The 23,219-nt window shown below is 30.0% G+C and overlaps 1 protein-coding gene across 1 annotated transcript in view; it reads right to left on the bottom strand.

The window, feature by feature from the left end:
• Positions 1-22,853, bottom strand: part of LOC145311890 (zwei Ig domain protein zig-8-like) — a 38,643-nt gene extending 15,790 nt beyond the window's left edge. The window contains exons 1-4 of the mRNA XM_080150921.1: positions 22,763-22,853; positions 22,142-22,304; positions 19,982-20,119; positions 7,292-7,350 (exon numbers count right to left, since the gene is read on the bottom strand). Coding sequence (XP_080007047.1) covers positions 7,292-7,350; positions 19,982-20,119; positions 22,142-22,196 — 252 coding nt within the window. The 5' untranslated portion in view covers positions 22,197-22,304; positions 22,763-22,853. The remainder of the gene's footprint in view (positions 1-7,291; positions 7,351-19,981; positions 20,120-22,141; positions 22,305-22,762) is intronic.
• Between the last annotated feature and the right edge of the window lie 366 nt (positions 22,854-23,219).

Below are 23,219 nucleotides of genomic sequence, written 5' to 3'. Positions count from 1 at the left end.
ATGATAAAGTAAGTATAAATGTATAAATCTGTCATTTATTTTTGCCTTTTTGTTTGGACACTTTGCCTGGAAAATTATGATTTAGTATCTCCGCATAAATGGTCCATAGAACGACCAATACAGATATCTAGCTAAATTATTGCTGTATAGTAACATTCATACATTCCTGTATAATTTAAAATGCTAAAAATTTAGCAATTAAAACAACAGAGACACCAAGTCATATTATTGCTTATAGCAGAGATGTTTTTGCAGTACTCAACAGCGACAAATAGTATTGGTGTATTTCAAATGTTGCCTTACAGTCAGTGTTGCGGAGCCGGAGCCAGGAGCCGTAGAGCCGCCATATTTTGCTGGAGCCGGAACCGTAATTTTCGTTAAAAAACGGCTTCGGCTCCGGACTAGATAAATAATGAGATTTTTTATAAATCATAATTTGGTAACTCTGTTTTGTCATGTGCAAATGCACCTATTTAGTTTTTCAAGTCCATTTTTATCAAAAATTGAACTTTTAAAACCTTCAAAAGTCTAAAATAAACGTGGGAAAAAATATGTCGAGTTTTATCTTGATTTTAGGCCGCAGCCGGCTCCGTAGCCGGAGCCGCACCAAAATAAAACGGCTCCGCAACTCTGCTTACAGTGATACTAGCTATAAAATATATCGATGTTAATATTCATTTTAACTATTTATAAACAATTTGACATGAAATTTCCGCCCAGAAAACCTACAAAATCACCGAAGTTATAACAAACTAAATTATAATTAATTGTAAGAAATAGGAAGAGGGATTTTTAAAAGTCATATGGTAAGCATTTTTTCAGTCTTTCGATATGAGCATAAATTAAGCTTTAAAAATTGGTGCTGAAAATCGTTGAACTTTTCAATATTGGCACGACAACTTTTACCTTTAACATTTTGTAAAAACATATCATGTAAAGTCTTTCACATACGCATAATTTAAAAATAAATCTGATAGAAAGACTTTATGAAGCAAAGACTTTTTGTTTACTTAATATTAGTGCCATTAAAACATTAAATGCCATTCATATTTTAAATCACTAAAAATACTCTTTAAATGTTTGTAAGAAATATAGTTTCAGTGATAGAGAAGGGGTTGGCGAAAAGAACAACCCCACCCCTCCCCCACCCTCGTGAATAGAGATATTTTGAGGTACGGTTTATAAATCGTGATGAAGCATATTTTCTATTACAAACAAAGTATTTTTGCAAAAATCTTATGAATCTGTAAAACTTTATATAGAAGATTATTGTTTTTGCTATCTCTATTAATCTCACTAGTTCTGGTATTTCAACAACGTTGCAAATATTCAGCTTGTTATAGTTATGATGTATCATTGTTAAAACACTAAGATTTATTCTTTTTTCAGGAAACATGAAAATAATTCAGCTTAATCTGTATACTATATTTTGAGACATTGTACAAACATCAAGATTTTTCCTTGTTTACAGCAATAAAGAAATAATCTAGCTAAATATGAACACTATGTTGTAACATTGTTAGAACACCAAGATTTATTCATTTTTATACAAAGCAAGTAATAATTTAGCTAATTAAGAATACTTATTATGACATTGTTAAAACACCAAGTTTTATCCTTTTTTTAATGGAAAGATGATAATAATTCATCTAAATATGTATACTATGTTTATCTTAGTTAGAACATCAAGATTTATTTTAATCATACAGGAAACATAAAAATAATTTATCTAAATAAGTATACTATATTTTGAGACATTGTACAAACATCAAGATAATCTAACTAAATATTAAAACTATGCTATAATATTGTTAGAACACCATGATTCATTCTTTTTTACAGGAAACATTAAAAAAATTCAGCTGAATAAGTGTATTATGTTGTATTAAGTATACAATATTGTATAAATGAAAATAATTCAGCTATATTTGTATACATTGTTAGAACACCAAGATTTATCCTTGTTATAGAGGAAACAAGTAATATTTCAGCTCAAATATATACTTCATGGTCTTTAAACTGCACATTGACATCAACAGGGATATGACAACGAAAAAAAACTTTTTCAACTCTAATTCCTACAAAAAAACTAAAATTCTTAAATTAGGACCTGTTGGAATATTCCTATAAATTTCAAACCTTGATTGAAGATTCTATACCATTACGCTAGATTAGCAAAAAAATCAATACTTCTAGTTTAAAAAGTTACTTTCAGTACTAACAGAAATAATACTTTAGATAGCACTTGGAAAAATTAATTAATTATTTCATGAAAAAAAATGACATCCAATTATTTAAAAAGGAGAAATGATTAAGAGCTATCAAAGGAGAAACCCTAAACATTGATTAAAAATTAACTTATCCCATTGTATATCAAGAACATTTTTTTTTATATTTTAAGAATACATGTTCCCGTTAGTGGAACAAATGTGCACTTTATTTCAATTTATTACAATGGCTCTGTGTACTTTTAATTCTTAGCATTGTACTTGGTACTTGCTTACATGTGGTAGACTGGAGCACCGAAACCCCCCCCCCCCCCCGCTAAGTTTTGACAAAAATCAAAAATAAGGGGGGGGTAGTTTTTTAATGTCTGGAAAACGGCAAGGAGGAAAAAAGCTCAGCAAGGCAAAGACTTAACCCCCCCCCTTAATTTTGAAGAAAATCAAAAATAAGGGGGGGGGGGGTAGTTTTTTCACTGTACAACACGCCAGAAAGTTGAGTGAGGTAAATCAAGAAAATCCAGTATACCAGAGGGGAAACCTTATTACAGGGACATTCATGTTTTGGGGCATAATTTCCTTATTTATTGACTGATTTTAGTAATTGATGTATCCCTGAACAGAAAATGAAAATAAGGAGGAGGGAAGCCAGTAAAAGGTTTTAATTTTGCGCAAAATTAAAACCTTTTACTGGCCCCCCTCCTCCTTATTTTCATTTTCTGTTCAGGGATACATCAATTACTAAAATCAGTCAATAGATAAGGAAATTATGCCCCAAAACATGAATATCCCTGTAATAAGGTTTCCCCTCTGGTATACTGGATTTACTTGATTTACCTCACTCAACTTTCTGGCGTGTTGTACAGTGAAAAAACTACCCCCCCCCTTATTTTTGATTTTCTTCAAAATTAAGGGGGGGGTTAAAAACTACCCCCCCCTTATTTTTGATTTTTGTCAAAACTAAGCGGGGGGTTAAAAAACTACCCCCCCCCTTATTTTTGATTTTTGTCAAAACTAAGCGGGGGGGGGGGGGGTTTCGGTGCTCCGGTCTTCACATGTAAGCAAGCACCCTATTCATTTACTCGAAATTCAAAATTTTTAAAATTAATGTGAGGTTTTTCTAATCAATGTTTGTTTTAGATCTTAGATGCACATTTTAAAATTAGAATAAAGGAATTAATTAAAAATACACTTTTTTATAATAACGCATTACCACATTTCGTTCTGTAAAACTGTAAATATTCGTATCTTAAACGAGATACTTTTATATGATATGCCTTATTTTAGGCACTATACATTATATGGTTTTAAATTTGTGACAAGGTGTACTATGTACCTATTTAATCAATCTTAAACATATTTGAAAGTTCTAAAAATCCTTTGTTATTTTTTTGATTGTAAAGAATTAATTACACCTACACATTAATATTGTTTTTGGCATTGTGTCAAAGAAAAAAGAAAAATAATATTTTCCCTCAAATAATTTAATGCAATTTATCTTGAATATAATATTTCAATATACAATGATATCCAAATTTTTTTTCTATCTTTCCAGCTATGATTGTATATCTATCTAATTATCTGCTTACGTTTGTGTATCTATCTATCTTTTTGATTACAAAACTATATATAACTGTGTATCTATCTATCTAAATAGTTGATTACAAAACTATATATAACTGTGTATCTATCTATCTAAATAGTTGATTACAAAACTATATATATCTGTGTATCTATCTATCTTTTTGATTACAAAACTATATATAACTGTGTATCTATCTATCTAAATAGTTGATTACAAAACTATATATAACTGTGTATCTATCTATCTAAATAGTTGATTACAAAACTATATATAACTGTGTATCTATCTATCTAGTTGATTACAAAACTATATATAACTGTGTATCTATCTAGTTAATTACAAAACTATATATAACTGTGTATCTATCTATCTAGTTGATTACAAAACTATATATATCTGTGTATCTATCTATCTAGTTAATTACAAAACTATATATAACTGTGTATCTATCTAGTTAATTACAAAACTATATATAACTGTGTATCTATCTATCTAAATAGTTGATTACAAAACTATATATAACTGTGTATCTATCTATCTATCTAGTTGATTACAAAACTATATATATCTGTGTATCTATCTATCTAGTTGATTACAAAACTATATATATCTGTGTATCTATCTATCTAGTTGATTACAAAACTATATATATCTGTGTATCTATCTATCTAGTTGATTACAAAACTATATATATCTGTGTATCTATCTATCTAGTTGATTACAAAACTATATATATCTGTGTATCTATCTATCTAGTTGATTACAAAACTATATATATCTGTGTATCTATCTATCTAGTTGATTACAAAACTATATACAGGGTGCGTCACATATATCGGGACATTTTGTAATTTTTAAAGAAATGAACATAAAATCGTCAATTTTAATGATTTTGTTGAATTTTAAAAACTGGGAAGCAAAATAGGTATATGACTAGTAGATTATTCAATAAAATCGCCGCCAGCCTCAATCACCGCCTCTACCTGCCTTCTGAACCGCCGACAGGTCCAGGTCAAAATGTACCTGTCCAAGCTGGCGTGGTTCTCCTTGATAGTAGCAATGAGGGAGGTCTTTGTGGTATGGTCACGTCTATTGGTGCATGCTTCAAAGTAGCCCTAGGCCCAAAAGTCCATTGAATTAAGATCGGGCTGCTGGGAGCCCACATTTCCTTAGGAACATGAGTAACCGCAGGATCCAAATTCGCCCAACTTTAAAGCTACCCTTAGACACGGATGCTTTTATTTGGACCCCAGTTGAGCTAGAACGACGTTCTTTACCTTTTTAGAAATGGCATGAAGTTTTAGCTAGGGTTGTCAGTGCAACCCATAGTCTAAAATGAGTTTTAAAGTTCAATATGGGTCCCTGAAGTCAAGAACCGAGAAATTTTCACGAATTTTCACGGTTTTTGACGTTTTTTACATCTCAAAATCTGCCCCTTTTCACTTTGCTGGAGTACTACGGCCAAGCCATTTCAGATAGAGAGCTCTAGTCTTTTCTAGTGTCTTACTTATGTATCTAAGAGTATACCCAGCAAGTTGCATAACTCTACCTCACCTACAGATCGGCTGAGGTCAGATTTAGTAGGCCCTAGTCGAAAATCCAGATTAAACCACCGGCGCATTTGGAATCTGCCTTGTTGAACATATGCGCGCCCAGCTCGGTGTACACGTCCTCCACCGTCCCAAGGATTATATGTGCAAAATTGTCATTGCCTAAGCTTTTTATAGCGTGGTTAAACGTTCTGATTGGTCAAGTAGTTTTTGCGCCATGGCCGTTTAAAAAATGTCCCGATTTATGTGACGCACCCTGTATATCTGTGTATCTATCTATCTAGTTGATTACAAAACTATATATAACTGTGCATCTATCTATCTAGTTGATTACAAAACTATATATATCTGTGTATCTATCCATCTAAATAAGTATATCTATCTTTGTTGGTATATGAGCTTGTAGTGGAAATCCAATATATTGCTTATATCTGAAAAGTTTTCAATGTATATTAAATTTAGGATATTGTAGTGCAGTGTTGTTTATGCATGTAGCCTGTGTATAATACTGTGTATGTTCGTATGTACGTACATTCATTTAATTTTTGTATGCTTCATTTTTATTTTGTCATGAAGTAAGATTTTATCTTTAAGAGTTTGAAATTAAATTGACAATTTAGGTTGCATCGTACAGACAATATTTTGCAAAAGTTTTTCTAGTATGGCTTCGAAACCGATTGATATCCTCTGGATTAGAACCGGTTGTCAGCCATACTGAAAAATCATATAGAATATCGTAGAGACAATTTTCCCCGAATATTGAAATGGAAATCACAAAACTAGTTTAAATTTTTAAACTTCTCTATTTAATATCCACGGAAGCTGTCTATAATACTATGCGATGAATAACTAAAGACTTAAAAAAACAGATAGTGAAATATAGATAGCTTGATAGAGAAAATTACAAAAAAGGGAGAACGCTATTAAGCGAGTTGCGTTAAAAACGTAAAAAAAGCCAGACTGGCGTGGTACCTAAAAAGGGAACATTGCGAATGAGAATGAATGTGCGATTCTGACTGTAATATATCCTTAGGCATTGTATATTTTACCTTTATTCTGTCCTAGTATTTGTTATACTATCTATACATACAGTTGTTATATATCTACAATGACATTTCTAGTTCATATTATACACTATAAAAAATATTTTAAAAACATTAAAATTATATATAACCTTATCTTAAAAATTAAACACACAAAAAAACTACACCTCCCTTTACTGTCAATCTATTTTTAAAAAATGGAGTGTAGGGCTCTTTTGTGCTCGACAAGGGAAACCACCGCAAAAACTATATCACACACTGACAAGAAATATAAGTTATAGGCTTATGATAAAGCTTTGTTTATTAACTTTAAACAAAAGGAAAAAATAATACTAAATTGAAATTACGGGATGATATTACTTGTACAAATCCTACACAAATGAAATACAAGCGCCAATCTAAATTTTTGATGTTTATTTTTGTTCTGAGCTGGATCTTTAAATGTGTAGCCGTTGCCGTTGCCGCTAACAGAGATACAGCCACTAACCTAATAGCGATCTTTAAATCAAAATTCAAATTGGCTACGCATGGCCACGGCTATATGCGATCTTTAAATCATAACTACTTTTTGAATTTTCAGTAAAATATGAAGAAAAAAATAATTATAATACGTAAAAACTTCAAACATTTAAAAATCCATGTTTTATTGGCAGCACTGGCAGTGGCGACGGCCACGACTACGGCCATGACAACAGCCACGTTTACGGCCACGGCTAAGGATACGTTAACGGCTACGCATTTAAAGATCCAGCTCTGGACGGACTGAAAATTAAACAGGTTTAGAGATTCACTTGTTGGTTGTTTTGTTATAAAGGTAGATTTCTATGCGACTTGATGACTTGGCTGAAGCATGGATTCCAACCCATTATTAAAATAATTAAAGTGACTTACCGTATAATTTGCCAGATTTCTAATAGAACAAACCAGAAAAGTCGTCTTTCCTCGGATACCTAAAAAAAGGTAATTTTTTGTGACCAAACGATTTCCCATGATCATGATAAACAAAATTACCCCTATAATTATTAGTAAAAAATTGTACACTACTTGTTTGGATCAACCTATCGAAATGCAATAAAAGTACCTACAGTTAGCCAACGAATAAGTTAGCGTGATTAACTTTGGGTAACAGTGTAACAGTGTAATTTACAGTCTAATTTCCCCTAACTTTGGTTATATTGTGTTTCAAAATTTTAGATCTATAGACCACAATAAAAATATCAATTTAGGGCTTTTAATCATAAAATAAATTTTTGTGGTTAACTTTTTTGTACGAGTAATGGACAATTATTGCACTTGTTTATTATTATATTTCTTGTTTTGCAATGGGTACTTTGCAATAGAGTTTTAAGAAGTAAAAGAATACAGAAATCTTATGTAAATGGAAAGTGCCTGGCAATTGAAAATCCAAATGTATTATCAATTTATAACTTAGAATTTCCTATTGTTATTTCAATGTATTTCTATATAAATTCTATGGGCAAATACATATATTTATATAATAGATACTTCAAATAGAAAAGAAATTTTATAAAAATTGTAAAAAGCGTTTTAACCATTAGGAGCATAAAAAAAATAATTGTATTTATGTCAAGTGCGTGAAATTAATCTTAAGAAAACTAGGAATGTTAATGACTTAGCTAGGGGCAACTAATGAGCAACCACAGTTAGGTCTTCCCGAAAAAGGCTGTGTTATCAAAAGGTTGGTTGTATACAGCGTGTTTATATAAGTAATACCCCATTTGGCATAAGAGGAGTCTCAATATGAAATATACTAGAGTTGGCTCGATATAACTATCTCACTATTGGCTAGTTTTCTATAAGTACATAACTATAATCTATTTAAATTTTCCTCCCTCGCCATTAATATCTAAAAGATTTCTTCAATTTATTTTTTATTGACATTACCATCACCAAAGGGTTAATATGATTAAAATTTTAGTTTTAATATTTGAACACTACGAAAGTGTCGCCACAATCGAATTCTTTTAAAACAGAGTTTTCTTAGATTTTCTATATTATGAACGTATATTTTTTGTTTATTAAATCAAGATTAAATACTTCAATGTAATTCAAATATCAACATGGATTGAAAAACTTTATTCATTCCATAAACAAATAGAATAAAGGTCTTATCGCTTTGGTCAATGAGAGTTTAATGAGGATTATTGGAGCACTATGAGTTTTAAACATTTATTCCTTGGAAAACTTGAGCTTATTTATAGACATTTATTTCCTATATAGATCTGACATGGATCTTGAAGCAATAAAGCAGGCTGTTTTGTAAATGTTAAAAATTGGAAGAATCTATTAAATAAAAGTTATCGCAAATATACTTAGTAAATGATAATTATCAAATTATTATTTTTTACTTATATTTGCGATTACTTTTATTTAATGAAATCTTCTAATTTTTAACATGTACAAAACAGCCTGCTGTATTGCTTCAAGATCCATGACAGATCTATATAGGAAATAAACGTCTATATATGAGCTCGAATTCTCCGATAACAAATGTTAAAAACTCATAGTGCTCCAATAATCCCTATTAAATTCTCATTGACCAGAACGATAAGACCCATTATTCTACTTTTAGCATCATTAATTCAGTTTTTTAAATTCATGTTGCTATTTGAATAACATTGAAGTATTTGATTTCTATTCATAAAACAGAAAACTTAAATCTATAATATAGTAAATCTAAGAAAACTTAGTTTTAATATAAATTGATTCGTGCGACACTCCCATAATGTGGTCTGATATTAAACTAAACATTTTAACCCTTTCAGGACAAAAATTTGAAATGAAAAATTAAGGAGTATATTCTTTAAAAAATGTTTTAAAAAATTAAGCAAAACGTTAAATCATGTATTGTTACATTAAATATAGATAAAACAAAAAAATTATGAATAAATCAGTCAAACAGATATTATAAAATAAGACGTTAAAGTCGTAATCTTTATGTGCAACTTAATATTTTTAAAAGAAAGAGAGAACGGGTGGAGAGAGAGAGAGAGAGAGAGAGAGAGAGAGAGAGAGAGAAAATAAGAGATAACGAGAGAGAATTAGGGGATAGAGAGAGAGAGAGAGAGAGAGAGAGAGAGAGAGAGAGAGAGAACGGGGGGATAGAGAGAGAGAAAGGGGGGGGGAGTACATATTGAATTTTTGTATAAAATAAAATTTGAGTAAATATATCAATAAATAGCTTAAATACAAGATATTTTATTTGGACATATTAACGTGATAGAGCAGCTATATGTAAAGCAATGGTAAAAAATAAAGATTTTGACTTTGACTTCATTGAAGGACATAACAGTTTCAAAAATTTTATTGTCGAGTTTGAATTCAATAAGACAATTCTAATATGCCTAAATTAACAATCAGAACTATCTGTTAGGAATATTCGGATGGACAGACCAACCCCCACTGTAGAAAAGTTTTGCTTTTAACAAGAATTAGATCATTACCATTATACAATCCCTTTTTAAACTGACCAATAAATGAGGTCCATACTGGCAAGCTATGTTGGGAATATTTACACAATTTTTCAGCCATTGATTAGAAAATGAGAAAATCACATTTTCCCCTAATCCTAGCCAACAGACGAACGGACAGGCATTTTGAATTATAAATGAGATTCTCTACTAAATAACAGCGGAAAATGAAATTTGCAAATTATAATCTTGATAAAAAATTTAATCCATCTAATTTTAATAGCAACTGAAAAAACATATATTTTAGCTATAGGCGGACAGAAGTGCATTGGTTTCCAAAAAATTAAACCTTCTATATTAAATAGCAGAAGGGAAAATAAACATTTCTCCTACAGTAATTTTATTTATTTCAGAGCACTTAAGACAGAAAGTAAAACTTTTTAAATTTAAATTTATTGACTTCGCTTCTAACATTTAACAGATAAAAAAGGATGACAAAATCCATAACTATAGAAGCTCTTGAATTAAAAAAATAAACGGCAAAGCAAATGAAAGCAAAAAGGGTGCACAAAAGACAGACATACTGAGTAAAAAAATATCTTCGATAAAAGCTGGGAAAATTGTTTAAGAGCATTACCGATAGACCGACAGACAATATTATTCTTAGAGTATACATGCATTGGTCAGCAAACATAAAATAAGCCTTCTGTCTTAACCCTGAAAGATCGGGCCCTCTACAAATTCTTAATACATCGGATTTTATACCTTAATATTTGCATCAGCCTTCTACCTTTCCAGTACGGATATTTAATATTCTCAAGAACATTACAGACCAGTGAACAACGTGAGCTGTAGGCTAGTATTCAATAAATAAAGGTTTTTAAATTACTAGCAACACAATGCTATCAAAAATTTTAAAATATCAAAAAGATTAGAAAGATATCTTAGCTAATGAATATACTTAGTACTTACGAACACAAAAGCTACAAATATAAATGACCGGTTGTCTGCTAAAAAAACATACAAATAAACCATTAGAATGAAAGCTTGTTAGCAAATTAATGTACAATTTCAATCTATTTTTTAGTAGCGAAGCTACTCTATAACTTGTTAGTAGCGAAGCTACTCTATAACTTGCAATGTCCGTCTGTCCGTCTGTCTGTATGTCCGTATGTCCGTATGTCCGTATGTCTTAGTTTGGGGGAAACGTGATTTTCTCGGCTCCTATAAAAGATAAAAGGCTGGAATTTTTTGACAACATTCCCATTATTGAGGAGCACAATTAACTATAAAACATCAATGGCGGTTGGACCGCTTTTTAGAAGGTTTTAGGCTATTTTTGTATTTTTCACATTTTTGTCCATATCTTTGGTGTTTATGGTCCGATTTCCAAAATTTTTTTCAGTTATAGTATCAAAATTAAGTTTCCTGTCTTTTCAATAAAACAATTATGACGGTCAGACTGCCTTTAAGCAGGTTTTAGGCTATTTTTGTATTTTCACATTTTTCTCCATACCTTTGGTGTTTATGGTTCGATTTCCAAAGTTTTTCAGTTATAGATATCAAAATTTAATTTGCTGTCGTTTCAAGAAAACTTCAATGGCGGTCAGACTGCCTTTTTGCAGGTTTTTGGCTATTTTCATATTTTTCACATTTTTCCTCACATCTTTCGTGTTTATGGTCCGATTTTTAAAATTTTTGTAGTTAAAAATATTAAAATTAAATTTCCCGTTGTTTTGAGCATCCATTTACTTTGACTGACAGTCTGTTAGTCATAGTACTGAAATATAAATATCAAGAAATTAAAAACAAATGTTAAAAAGGTTTCGTGATTTTTTTCCTAATATACATGCTTTTGACAACTAATCTTTAAATTCTTATACATATTTTTTCTGCTTCGCTACTTATGGATGTTGTCATCCTTGTTTCAATTCCATGTCCTTAGCTCATACAGAGAGAAAGGAAAATATTTCAATGTAAATATAATTTATCAAGAGAAGTATGTAGTACAGTTGGGCATATCAAAATATTTCAATTTTAAATGGAGAATTTACAATTCTAAATTGATTTTTCAAAATTCCATATTTATCACATTAAATGCAATGAACCGACACTTTTTTAAAATTCTGTAATTAAAAGCTTGTCATTCATTAGTCTCTGTTTTTATGCTATAAAATTATTAAAGCAACTTAGATGTGCTATGTTTAATAGTTATGCTAGTTCGATTGAGGGTTTAAATAGACTACTACATTTTTTATGAAAAAGCTATCCATGAATTCAATAACAAAGCAATATGAAAAATAAATATTACACAACCAAGCCTTTGTACCGAATTAACCATAGAATGTATTATATACATTTTAGCTTAAGCGAGTATCAATATTTTATTAGCCTCATTGTTTTTCACTATTATTTTCTATCTTATTCCATTTATCCTTTCTTACCAAAGATGGGGATATATACTTTGAAGAATAAACTGTTTATAGCATACAATTAGTGTAGTCCTGACAGAATATTTTGTTAATTATAGACCATTCACAGTCTCAAAGTATTAACTATTAGACTGTTTATGATTGAAGCTATAAAGATAAAATTATATATCAAATTGCAAAAATTACCTTATTTATTATTATTATTATTATTTCTTTTGTAAAAAATGACTACCATATGGTTTTGAGAAAACTTATTTCTATTGCAAAATGTTATAAAATTTATGTTCTTCCGTCTGAAATTGTCTAAACTATCTGGTCAATCTTTCTAACAGTTTTATAACTCGAGATTTTTTTCTTTTAAAACTATTTCATAACAAAAATTGCATTAGGAATATTGTGTCGGTCTTATAGAACCAATCCGTTAATATTAGTCTAATTTAAAGCAAGGTATACAGAAAAGAAAGTCAACCTATTTGGAAAGATTTACATGAAAACATGTTTTTGTAAAGTGTATTTACTGTGACTTCATAACTTATAAAGGATTATATTTCAAACAATTCTTTAAACAAAACAGAATAATTCAAGAGCAAATGAGTTATTAGCCCATTTACAACTATTAGTTGCGCCCATAGCATCTAGGAACTCTGTTTTCTAAGGGTTAAGAAGGAGGCAGCAAAAATCCTAAGACCATCCAAAGGGAATAAAACAGCCTAAAACCACCGCGAGACCTATAAGAAGATTCCCTAAAATAGGATAACCCAATCATTTCTGCAGTATTTAGATCTTTAGCTTCAGATAACAAAAAAAAGATGTACACGACTTTGTGTAAAGTTATTTAGATGAACCTTTAGATTAAAGGTTTTGATTTCCATTACGCCTTGACATTATTTAAATAATTAAGAACTACTAAATACTGAGCACATAATAATTGTAGCAAATGTTTGAACAAATGGTTCAAGATTATCCCGGAGTTTTGAGGATAATTCAATTACCTACATTCTATGCGCCCAATATGTACTGCAAATTCAACAATGTTTAACTTGGATATTCACACACAGTCTTCTAAAAGTGTTCAACATGTCCTAATCAGTTATCTGCTAAAGGATACACATCTAGAATTGATGTAGGGCAGTATTATAGCCTAAAACCTCCCTAAACTTATTTTATACAAAAAATCCAAAACGTTCCCGTGACCCATGTGTGTGAAGCTTTCTTAAAATGAAAAAATCTATCAATATAGTGGCTAGATATATCTTAATATACAAAAAATACACCCTTTTTTCTATCCTTCTTTTCCAATCTATCATTTCTCCTAACACTTGTTGTCTGATTGACTGGCGATTGACTTTTCAACATCTACAGCTATCTTACTTACTGCATATTTATAAGTTTCGACTGTTATCAAAGTTTTATTTACTACTACATTTATTATTAATCTATTTATATTTTTTCCTTTTGTATCTTATAAATATAAAAGAAACAAATGTTAACGGTACATAATAGTAAATTTGGATATGGGGCAATCATGAATTCAAACTTTTAAATATTTAGCATACTTATGTGTACTGTGTAGCTGCCTTTGTTTCTCTTCTCACAGTTAGCTAGTCAACAAAAATTCTCAATCTAAGGGAGAGGAATTAATTTTTTAATGTCCTCTCAATCGTACGCACGTGGTTCTAATAAAATTGTTCTAAAATGTTTTAGACAGGGCTCGGCAGCCGTCTGTAAGCCTTTCACAAATATAAAAAAAAAAAACAGCTGGAAGTCTTGACATGACCCATTTATACCAATTCCTCTTTTATTACTTACGGATGATATAATTCTTAAATTCATTAAAAGGACAGAAAAAGATGAGTGTGTTGTAAAGGATTCTCATTTATCAGACTAAGGTAACATTGTAGATAGGTAATTTAACACTGACTGAGTTTTATAATCATTCACAGCAATAAGGGATTACAGGAAAAAAGGAATAATAAAATATGTATGTTATAATTTTAACAATGTGCAGGAGCCCGTTCAAGGCGTCTTTTGTGTAGCTGCCTATTAATTGAAAATATTAAAATGACGAAAAAACAATTTCGGAAGGAAAAATGTTGAGGCCTTTAAAAGTAATCCGATAACATTTTTAGGCAGCTGTAGATTTTCCAAAAATATTACCATTAAATGCAGATGCGGAGTTTCAGCAAGAAATTGTTAGAAAAGCCTTTCACAAGCCGTTGACAAAAAGAGTGTATTTCGTCTCATTAATTTTATGTTTAGCAAATAATAATGTCATTCTTATTTTCATATTTTTATACCTTTCTGCGTGACATTTACCAGCAAAAAGGTGTATAGAGAAACATTGAAACAGGTAAACATATTCACTATATTAAGTGAATGGATATACAAAATAAGTGGATATTATGACAGGGGAAAAAATCTTTATTTAAAGCGCATTATGTTAAAAACCTCCAATCAACCTGAAACTTCCCGCGGATTTATAGCATTTTCGATTCTTATATATTATGTGAAATAATTATGTTATTTACTTTATGTTTCAAGTTGTAAATTCTAATACGATTAGGAATAAAGTTATAAGCGAAGAATCTCTATAATTATATCTCAGAATAATAGTATGACCAAGTATTCTGTATTTAAATTATGTAATAAGCATTCACTTTTGAGTGATTTATAAAAAGTTTATGATTTGTTGGTCTTTACTGTCAATTACTTATTCCTACATAGTTATGCCTTGCTTTATAATACTCTGCAATAATGGATTTATTATTACTAGGATCTTACACCAGATTATCATGTACTTTAATAAAGTGAAACATGTGACTGGCTAAAATAACGATCTCCACCATCCTTCACTTTTACCCCATTCTCTCCTCTCCTACTGGATGAACGAACTGACAAATAAATTATGTTCATGTTAGCAACCTAAATTGACGACAATTTTCCCCTTGTCATAATATCCATGTATATTTTATATCCATTTTTGAAGTTCATTTCCATTGTAAAATTAGCATTGAAAAAATATTTCTTATGGACATAAATACAAAACAAACAGACAGAATACTATTCAAATTAATTTTACTTCTTAAAGCTTGAAAGGTAATCGTTCTTGTTTACTTTTGTTGACTGTTGTTTGTGTGATGTTTTGTTATGTTTGCATTTCTGTATTTCAATTAGCCAAGTAGCAGTTCATGTTATATGTGTCTAGTAAATTAGGAGTGGAATAAACATTACACAGAAAGAATGAACTTAATAAAAATTTAAAAATTTGTGTGGTAGGTAGGAAGAGGACAATAAAATGCAAAATATACTGGTACCCAAAGTTAAAGTAACACATTCTCTTAAATGTAAGCTTGAAATATTTGGGTGGGTACTGTTATTAAATCTAGATTACAGAAGGGGAAGTATTGTTTATAATTATTGGGAAAACTTCACAATTTAAAGTATAATTTAAAGAGATTTCACTTTAAATCTAAAAATAGACACATCCCCCAAAATGGCTTAAAATTTGTCTCTGTAGGTTAAAGAAGCTTTGAATGACTGTAGTAGAGTAGTAGTTTATTATATTTAAAAAAAAACAAGATAAATATTTCTTAACAACAAATGCTAATCTTAGCAAAAATAACTCTAACCTTTTACAACTTTTAATCTTTTAATCTTTGAAATGTACGTAATTAATGAGACAAATATGTTTTTTTTTAATCTTAAGCATGCAAAATATCCGCATGAATTAGCCAAGAAAAATGATATAAATGAATTTTTTTTTCCTGGTAATATATCCCTTTTCTGCTGCTTTTACGTGACTTAACAGAATATTAAAACAGAATATTTAATTCAATTCAGGGTAACAATTCTAGAAACTTTGTCTTACATTTTGTATTTAATATTATTACTTCATCTTAAGTGTAGCTCATGAAAGTCATAAATGAAAATCATAACTTTAAAATAATAACTTTAATTATCTTTTTCCCTTTATTTAGATTATAACTAATAATTATTATATTTAGTTATTGAATAGGGAGTGAGAAGACATTAATTTTACTGGCCCCCAAAGTTTTTAAAAACTATAGGTTCTTTTTATCAAATCTAGATTTTTTGCTACAAATCAGCAATGTAAAAACATTTTCAACAATGATTAAATCTACAGAAGGGCTGATCTTGTTTATTATAATATGAAATGTACATCAATTTAACCACCAAGATCTAATCCCTGCTAAAAGAATCACCAATAAATAAAAATATATATTGAAAGAGAATGGAATAAGTAATAGAAATGCAAATAAGAAGTTTTATTCAGTTAAGCTTCGTATGTAAATATTTTTATGGTTTTCACTATAAAAGAATATACGATACAGATTTATACACTTAAAAGAAAGGGATTCGAACAAAACAATATTGAAAATTATTTTTGCTTGATATAAAATGTGTTTATTTTGTATATGCTTAGATGGACCATAGGGGCGAGAGTTCGATTCCCCTTATCTTGACTTTTACATCCACATGCAACTTCTCTCTGGTTGAGTGAGAAGGAAGATTATTAGATACTCAAAAGTCATCAAAAGTGACATAGGACACCTGCCCTACTTAGCTTATTTTAGATACTGTTAAGTAGATTTAATGAAACATCGTTACAAGCTATAATATACTCGAACTTTGAGCTTGTGCTAACTATAAGAACCATACAATATTGACTTTTAATCGATTATTTTTTAATGAATTAATAAAAGAACTATTGATAATCAATCAATCAATACATGTCTCAAAATGAGTTTTCCATGTAAATCTTGAAGCTTAGATGCATGTGAGTGAGGCTTTGATGCTTTTTGAAATATGAATTATTTTGTGTCCTTTCCCTCTATCCCTGGCATGAATATATAACACTCAGGCCATCTAAAATTCTGTCCCTCTATCCCTGGTGTGAATATATAACACTCAGGCCATCTAAAATCTTATCCCTCTATCCCTGGTGTGAATATATAACACTCAGGCCATCTAAAATTCTGTCCCTCTATCCCTGGTGTGAAAATATAACACTCAGACCATCTAGAATCCTTTCCCTATTTCCCTGGTGTGAATATATAACACTCAGGCCATCTAAAATTCTGTCCCTCTATCCCTGGTGTGAAAATATAACACTCAGACCATCTAAAATCCTTTCCCTCTATCCCAGGTGTGAATATATAACACTCAAACCATCTATATTCCTTTCCCTCTATCCCTGGTGTGAATATATAACACTCAGACCAACTAGAATCCTTTCCCTATATCCCTGGTGTGAATATATAACATTCAGACCATCTAAAATCCTTTCCCTCTATCCCTGGTGTGAATATATAACACTCAGACCATCTAAAATCCTTTCCCTCTATCCCTGGTGTGAATATATAACACTCAGACCATCTAAAATCCTTTCCCTCTATTCCTGGTGTGAATATATAACACTCAAACCATCTAAAATCCTTTCCCTCTATCCCTGGCATGAATATATAACACTCAGACCATCTAGAATCCTTTCCCTCTATCCCTGGTGTGAATATATAACACTCAGACCATCTAAAATCCTTTCCCTCTATCCCTGGCATGAATATATAACACTCAGACCATCTAAAATCCTGCATAATCTATCTTTTTCTTTTTCTTCCCCATATTTCATCCCAGAATGGTTTATAGTTCTTTCATTATACGTTTCTTCTAAACAACCAAATTTTAAGAGCTAAAAATAAATTAAGTTTGATTGATTTTACAATGGATGGACCATCTGAAGCAAAACCTTTCGTCAGTCAAAATTTGTAAACAATTGTTTGTCAGCAAATTATGATACGATAGTATGAAATAATAGTTGTTTATAAAGGAAATATACAAAATATTACACAAATTTCGAAGCTCTCTATAGTGCCTATAAAAAATGACGTCATATTAGAATAGTCTATTTTTCTTTTATGATGTAAATCGGAATATTTTGGCCAAAAGTTTCTAAATTTATCCCTTTTTTATTGGCACTTAATTTTAAAACTTTTGGCTGATAAATCTCAAATAACGTCATAATAGAAAAAAGGACTATTCTAATATGACATAATTTTTATAGGCACTATAAAGAGCTTCCAAAATCCAAAATTTTAAAAATGTAGCAAAACCATTTGTTTTGCTGTTTTATTGTTTCAGCTTATCTACAAAAACACAGATTTGATTTTTGTAGGTTGAAAATGCACTAAATGTGGATCATCAATATTATTTTATTAGTGCATACCCTTCCACCAAAGATAACCAGATTTTAATTCAACACGATTTTTCCTTTTTCCATTTTATTTTAGAGAATTTATCTTAATGCAAGGTTTTTCTGTAAATATGGTTTGTTAGTTAGTTTGTTGCATGTTTAGGCATAAAATATTATGTTGCAAAGGTAATAAACTGTCTATGTGTACAATTTATAATATTTTTTTTAGAACCCAGGGATATAAAGGGATAAGACAATGCTCGATAAATTGATGTACATCCCCAATGGTGAACGCAAAAATACCCCTTTTGTTGATTACAATTACTGGTTGAAATGTTTGGACACTCGACCTAATGAACCAACCAATCAACACTAAAAAAATTCCCTAAAGTTGTTAAACTAACGAATATAATTTTGGGGACTAGTGTAATAAACATCCTAATGTCCTCTCCTTCCCGAATTTGAACCGCAGCCTTTTCACATAAAATAGCTTGTAAATCTTTTTTCTTTAGATAAAAATGCGCTTACTTTACGAATAAATCTAGAACTTTTTAGCTAACATTAATAATCTCTAAAATTCTGGGTTTCTAACCAAAGAATTTTACATATTTAAGACCAATTAGATATCAGAATTGGAAAGAAAATTGGCAAAATTTAAAACCAATCCAGAAAACTTTTCTTAAGTTAACACCAGATTTTAAATTTTTAAAATATTTTTACATTAAGTTAGAATAAAAGTTAACACAAATAATTTTTTTTAAATTCAAGCTATATAAAAGTATTTTGATATTTTATGCAAAACTAATTGCCCTATTAACTTGAAACTTTAGTAACTATATTCTTTCCTTCATTTAAAAGTAAAGTACTAACAGTACAGTTTACTTTTTTGAAGGGAGCAAATCTATGATAATGAAAGTATATCTAACTATATATTGTTTTCAAAAATCGATTACCTATTGTTAGAAGAGTTAAAACTTAATTCAACCATTTTTAAATATAAACTATAAGTAAATGTCCTTTTACTAAAAATTATTCAACTAAATTAAATTAAAAGCTATTTGTTAAAATGTCCTTTTTTCTATCTATTGTATAATTTTAAAACACTGGCGTTGTGATGTAACAAGATCTTGGTAATAACATACTTTCACACAATAAAAGGTGGCTTTCAGGCAAAAATTAATAAATTTGATGAAAAATACCAAGATACATAAGTATTTTATATAAAGAGAACACATATTATTACCCTACAATTTTAGCAAATGGCATGGATATACAATTACTGTAACGAACTGCTGGACAATATTCAATAATGTATAAAAACCGATAAAAATAGGCTAAAACAAGTTAAATTTATAAAAAGATTGGCAGATTGACAGATACATATTGTCTTAACTCTAAGAGGTCCATGGTGGCTATATACAAATTATGAATGAGCATTAAATAGATTCTAAAATGGTAAAAAATATATAAAAAAAACTTTAATTCTTCAATCCTTATTTTTGTTTACCTGTTATAGTCTGTCCAGATTTCTGGAGAAAATATGGTCCTGACAAGGATCCCGTGGGGTTTGGGGTCGCCCGATCATACAGGTTTGCCAAATCACTGCCGGATCGCCAGCTGGGTGCTGTTTTCGGTCCGGCAAATCCTTAAAAGAAAAGAAAGAGAATTATTAAGCTTTGCTAAAAACGAAAACATGCGTATTTTTTTATACTTAGCTAAAAAGATAACATAATATATTGTATGCATTGCAGGGATGTAGATATATGTCACTTAAAGAAAAATTATATTTATCATTATACAATGTTTCTGTATATACAATTTTATGATTAAAAACCTTATTTATCAGATTAAATCAAGACATAAATGAAGCTTCCCAAAATATCAGCGTTTAGACAATCCATTACGACATCATTTGCGACAGATGTGTACTTTTAACTTTACATTATAACCATATTAGCCCCTCCCCCCCCAAAAAAAATTATTTTGGTTACAAAAAAAAGAAGAATGTCTTTGAAGTTGACGTACTGCCTAAGCTAAATATTCTAAAACCTTCTCTTGACCAAAGCTGAACTCCCCCCCCCCCAAAAAAAAAATTTAAATGTTATCACCATTTTATTCTTTAGTTACTATTTCCCTGATTGTATGTAAGTTATGGGGCATTATTACCATGTTATTTATAATGTTACACTTAGATACACTATCTTTTAGTTTTTTTTATAACACAATACATTATGAATTATACTGATTCAAGGATATTCATATGCATAGGAATATAAAAACAAGGATGACAACATCCATAAAAGCGAAGCACTGAAACGATAGGACAAACGGACATTAACATTTGTATAGTGTCAGAACTGAATAATCAGAATAGAAATGTATAAGAGTCGAACCAAAATTGTAAGTAAATTTGTTGATAAAATGTTTGATAAAGGATAATGTTTATGGACATACTTACATTTTTAGGACTTGATTATAGAGTTGCTTCGCTTACAATATTATACTTTGTTGTCACAGGAATAAATCGAAATTGAAATCGATAGGACAATTCTAACATGCCTAAATTAACGAAAAAAGCTATCCGTTACGGACGGACGGACCGACACTAATTATAGAAAAGCTTCGCTTTTAATAAATAGATTAACATAATAAATACTGAAGGTAATTCTACTTGTAGATGGTAACTGTCTATGTGTTTGTATCGAAGTTTTTTACAGTGCCTATAAAAATGGAGTCATACTGGCCTACCATTGGTCAATTAAAATGCATTCTGGCCTGTCATTGGTAACTTAGTATGTGTATTGGCCTGCCATTGGTAATTTAGTCTCTGTATTGGTTATACGTATTGTAAGAAGTAATTTTTTTAGGCACTATAAAGAGCTTCGTTTGTATCTTTACATATAGAGCAAATAATAATTGTTTAGAGTTGGTGCGCTAATAAAAATAATATTTACTTCACAATATGATTTATAACAATTTAAATAGTTTGGTTTATTTATAGCCCTGTACTTTCAATAACAGGCATATATTTTTGAATATTTTAGAAAAATAAAAATCATATACAACTTTCTTTGTCTATCTATATACACTTATAAAAGTTTAAAAACAGTAAACAGAAAAATTAAAAGTGTAAGGCATGAAATGTTCTATAAATAATGCTAAATGCCAAATAGTGAAGGAGCAGAGCTGCTGTAAGTGTATTTGGTATTCATTGTATGTGTATATATTGTGTGTGTGTGTTTACTGTTTACCTGTGTTTATGGGACAAAGCGAGAATTAGGAAAGCTAAGTATGTTTTTATCAGTTTACTTAACTTACTCAGATGATGCAACGGACATATCCTAGTTGTAGAGCAGCTGCTCAACTAAAAACCACAAATTATAAAGTTTATTCTATAATATTTAAGGTTATTTAACCGTCATTTGAACTAGCTTCTCAATGGGTAAAATATGTATGACAAGCACCGATACCAAGGTTTCCAAAAGAACCCAGTAAGAGTGTCGGACTGATTATGACGTAAAAATAAAAATTAGCCAATGAGAGGCCATTATTGACCAATAGTAAAATTTATAGTGGCCTCTCATTGGCTAATAATTTTTTTACGTCATAATCAGTCCGACACTTTTACTGGGTTCTTTCCAAAAATAAACTATATTTTAAAACTTACCAATTTCAATGGCACCAACAAGAAAGAAAATAGTTAGGTTACACTTGAACAACATTTTAGCTTTAACTTTTCACTTGGACAAATTAAATTTTGCAGTGATTCAATATTTCACTTTCTCTGTCTTCCACTCCTTTGTACTTCTGGTTCTGAACAGGCTAACTAGCTGCAATAGTTGGAAGATGAGCATATTTCCTTTTACTTTTTTTTTCAATAAAAGTCAACAAAATATTTAAGAGGGGTTAGTCTATTACGGCGTTAGTTAAATCACTAAATTAATATTGAAGTATCTTAACTTAATAATTTGGTTAATGTAATATAATACAAAAGTACAATCATTCAGGAAAAGGCCCCATAAAGTTGCATATAAATTAATAGTTAATTCCAGTGACATTTTCTGCGTGCCTTGTCTATTGAAGGAGAAGCCAAAAATTTTATTCAAAATTAAAATTATTATTTCAAGAAAATTTTTATAGTGCCTAAAAAATGACGTCATACTGGCCTACCATTGGTAATTTAGTCTGTGTATTGGCTTATCATTGGTCATTTGTATTGTATGACGTCGTTTGTATAGGCACAAATAAACAGTTTCTTATTTAAATAAAAAATGCTCATCCTCCTAACCTAGTTAGAAACAGCAGATTGTAAAATAAAGTTTTATGCTTTGTAGATTCGTCATAAACTCTCCCTTGCTGCCATAGTAGCGAACAATTCTGAAATGGGTTTTAACAACTTTTGTTCATTTGTTTTAATAAATGTGGTTCATTGTTCATACACTATTATAATTCAATGTTTAACAAAATATCATTGTGTATAGGGTAAAATTATAAAATGAAAGTCACAAAAGACGTAAAATAAAAGTTTATTAACGTGCAAAAGACTGTAAGCTCACAATTACTTACTAAAAATTAACAGTATATCATTTTAATATACACAGACATACAAATTGAAGGAAAAGAACACACTTTTGGTGTTTAAAACATGTTATTGAAAAAATGTTTAAGGTTTTTTTGCTCAAAAACTTAATTAGAGTAAACTACGTTTTTAAGTTAATAACATCATAATTAAAATCAAGCTTTCT

This window comes from Acartia tonsa, chromosome 2, assembly GCF_053477335.1.
Source record: "Acartia tonsa isolate MP-2025a chromosome 2, ASM5347733v1, whole genome shotgun sequence".
NCBI classification, from domain to species: Eukaryota; Metazoa; Arthropoda; class Copepoda; order Calanoida; family Acartiidae; genus Acartia; species Acartia tonsa.
Note: the sequence above shows the minus strand (reverse complement) of the source record. Positions and strands in the feature narration are given on the sequence as shown.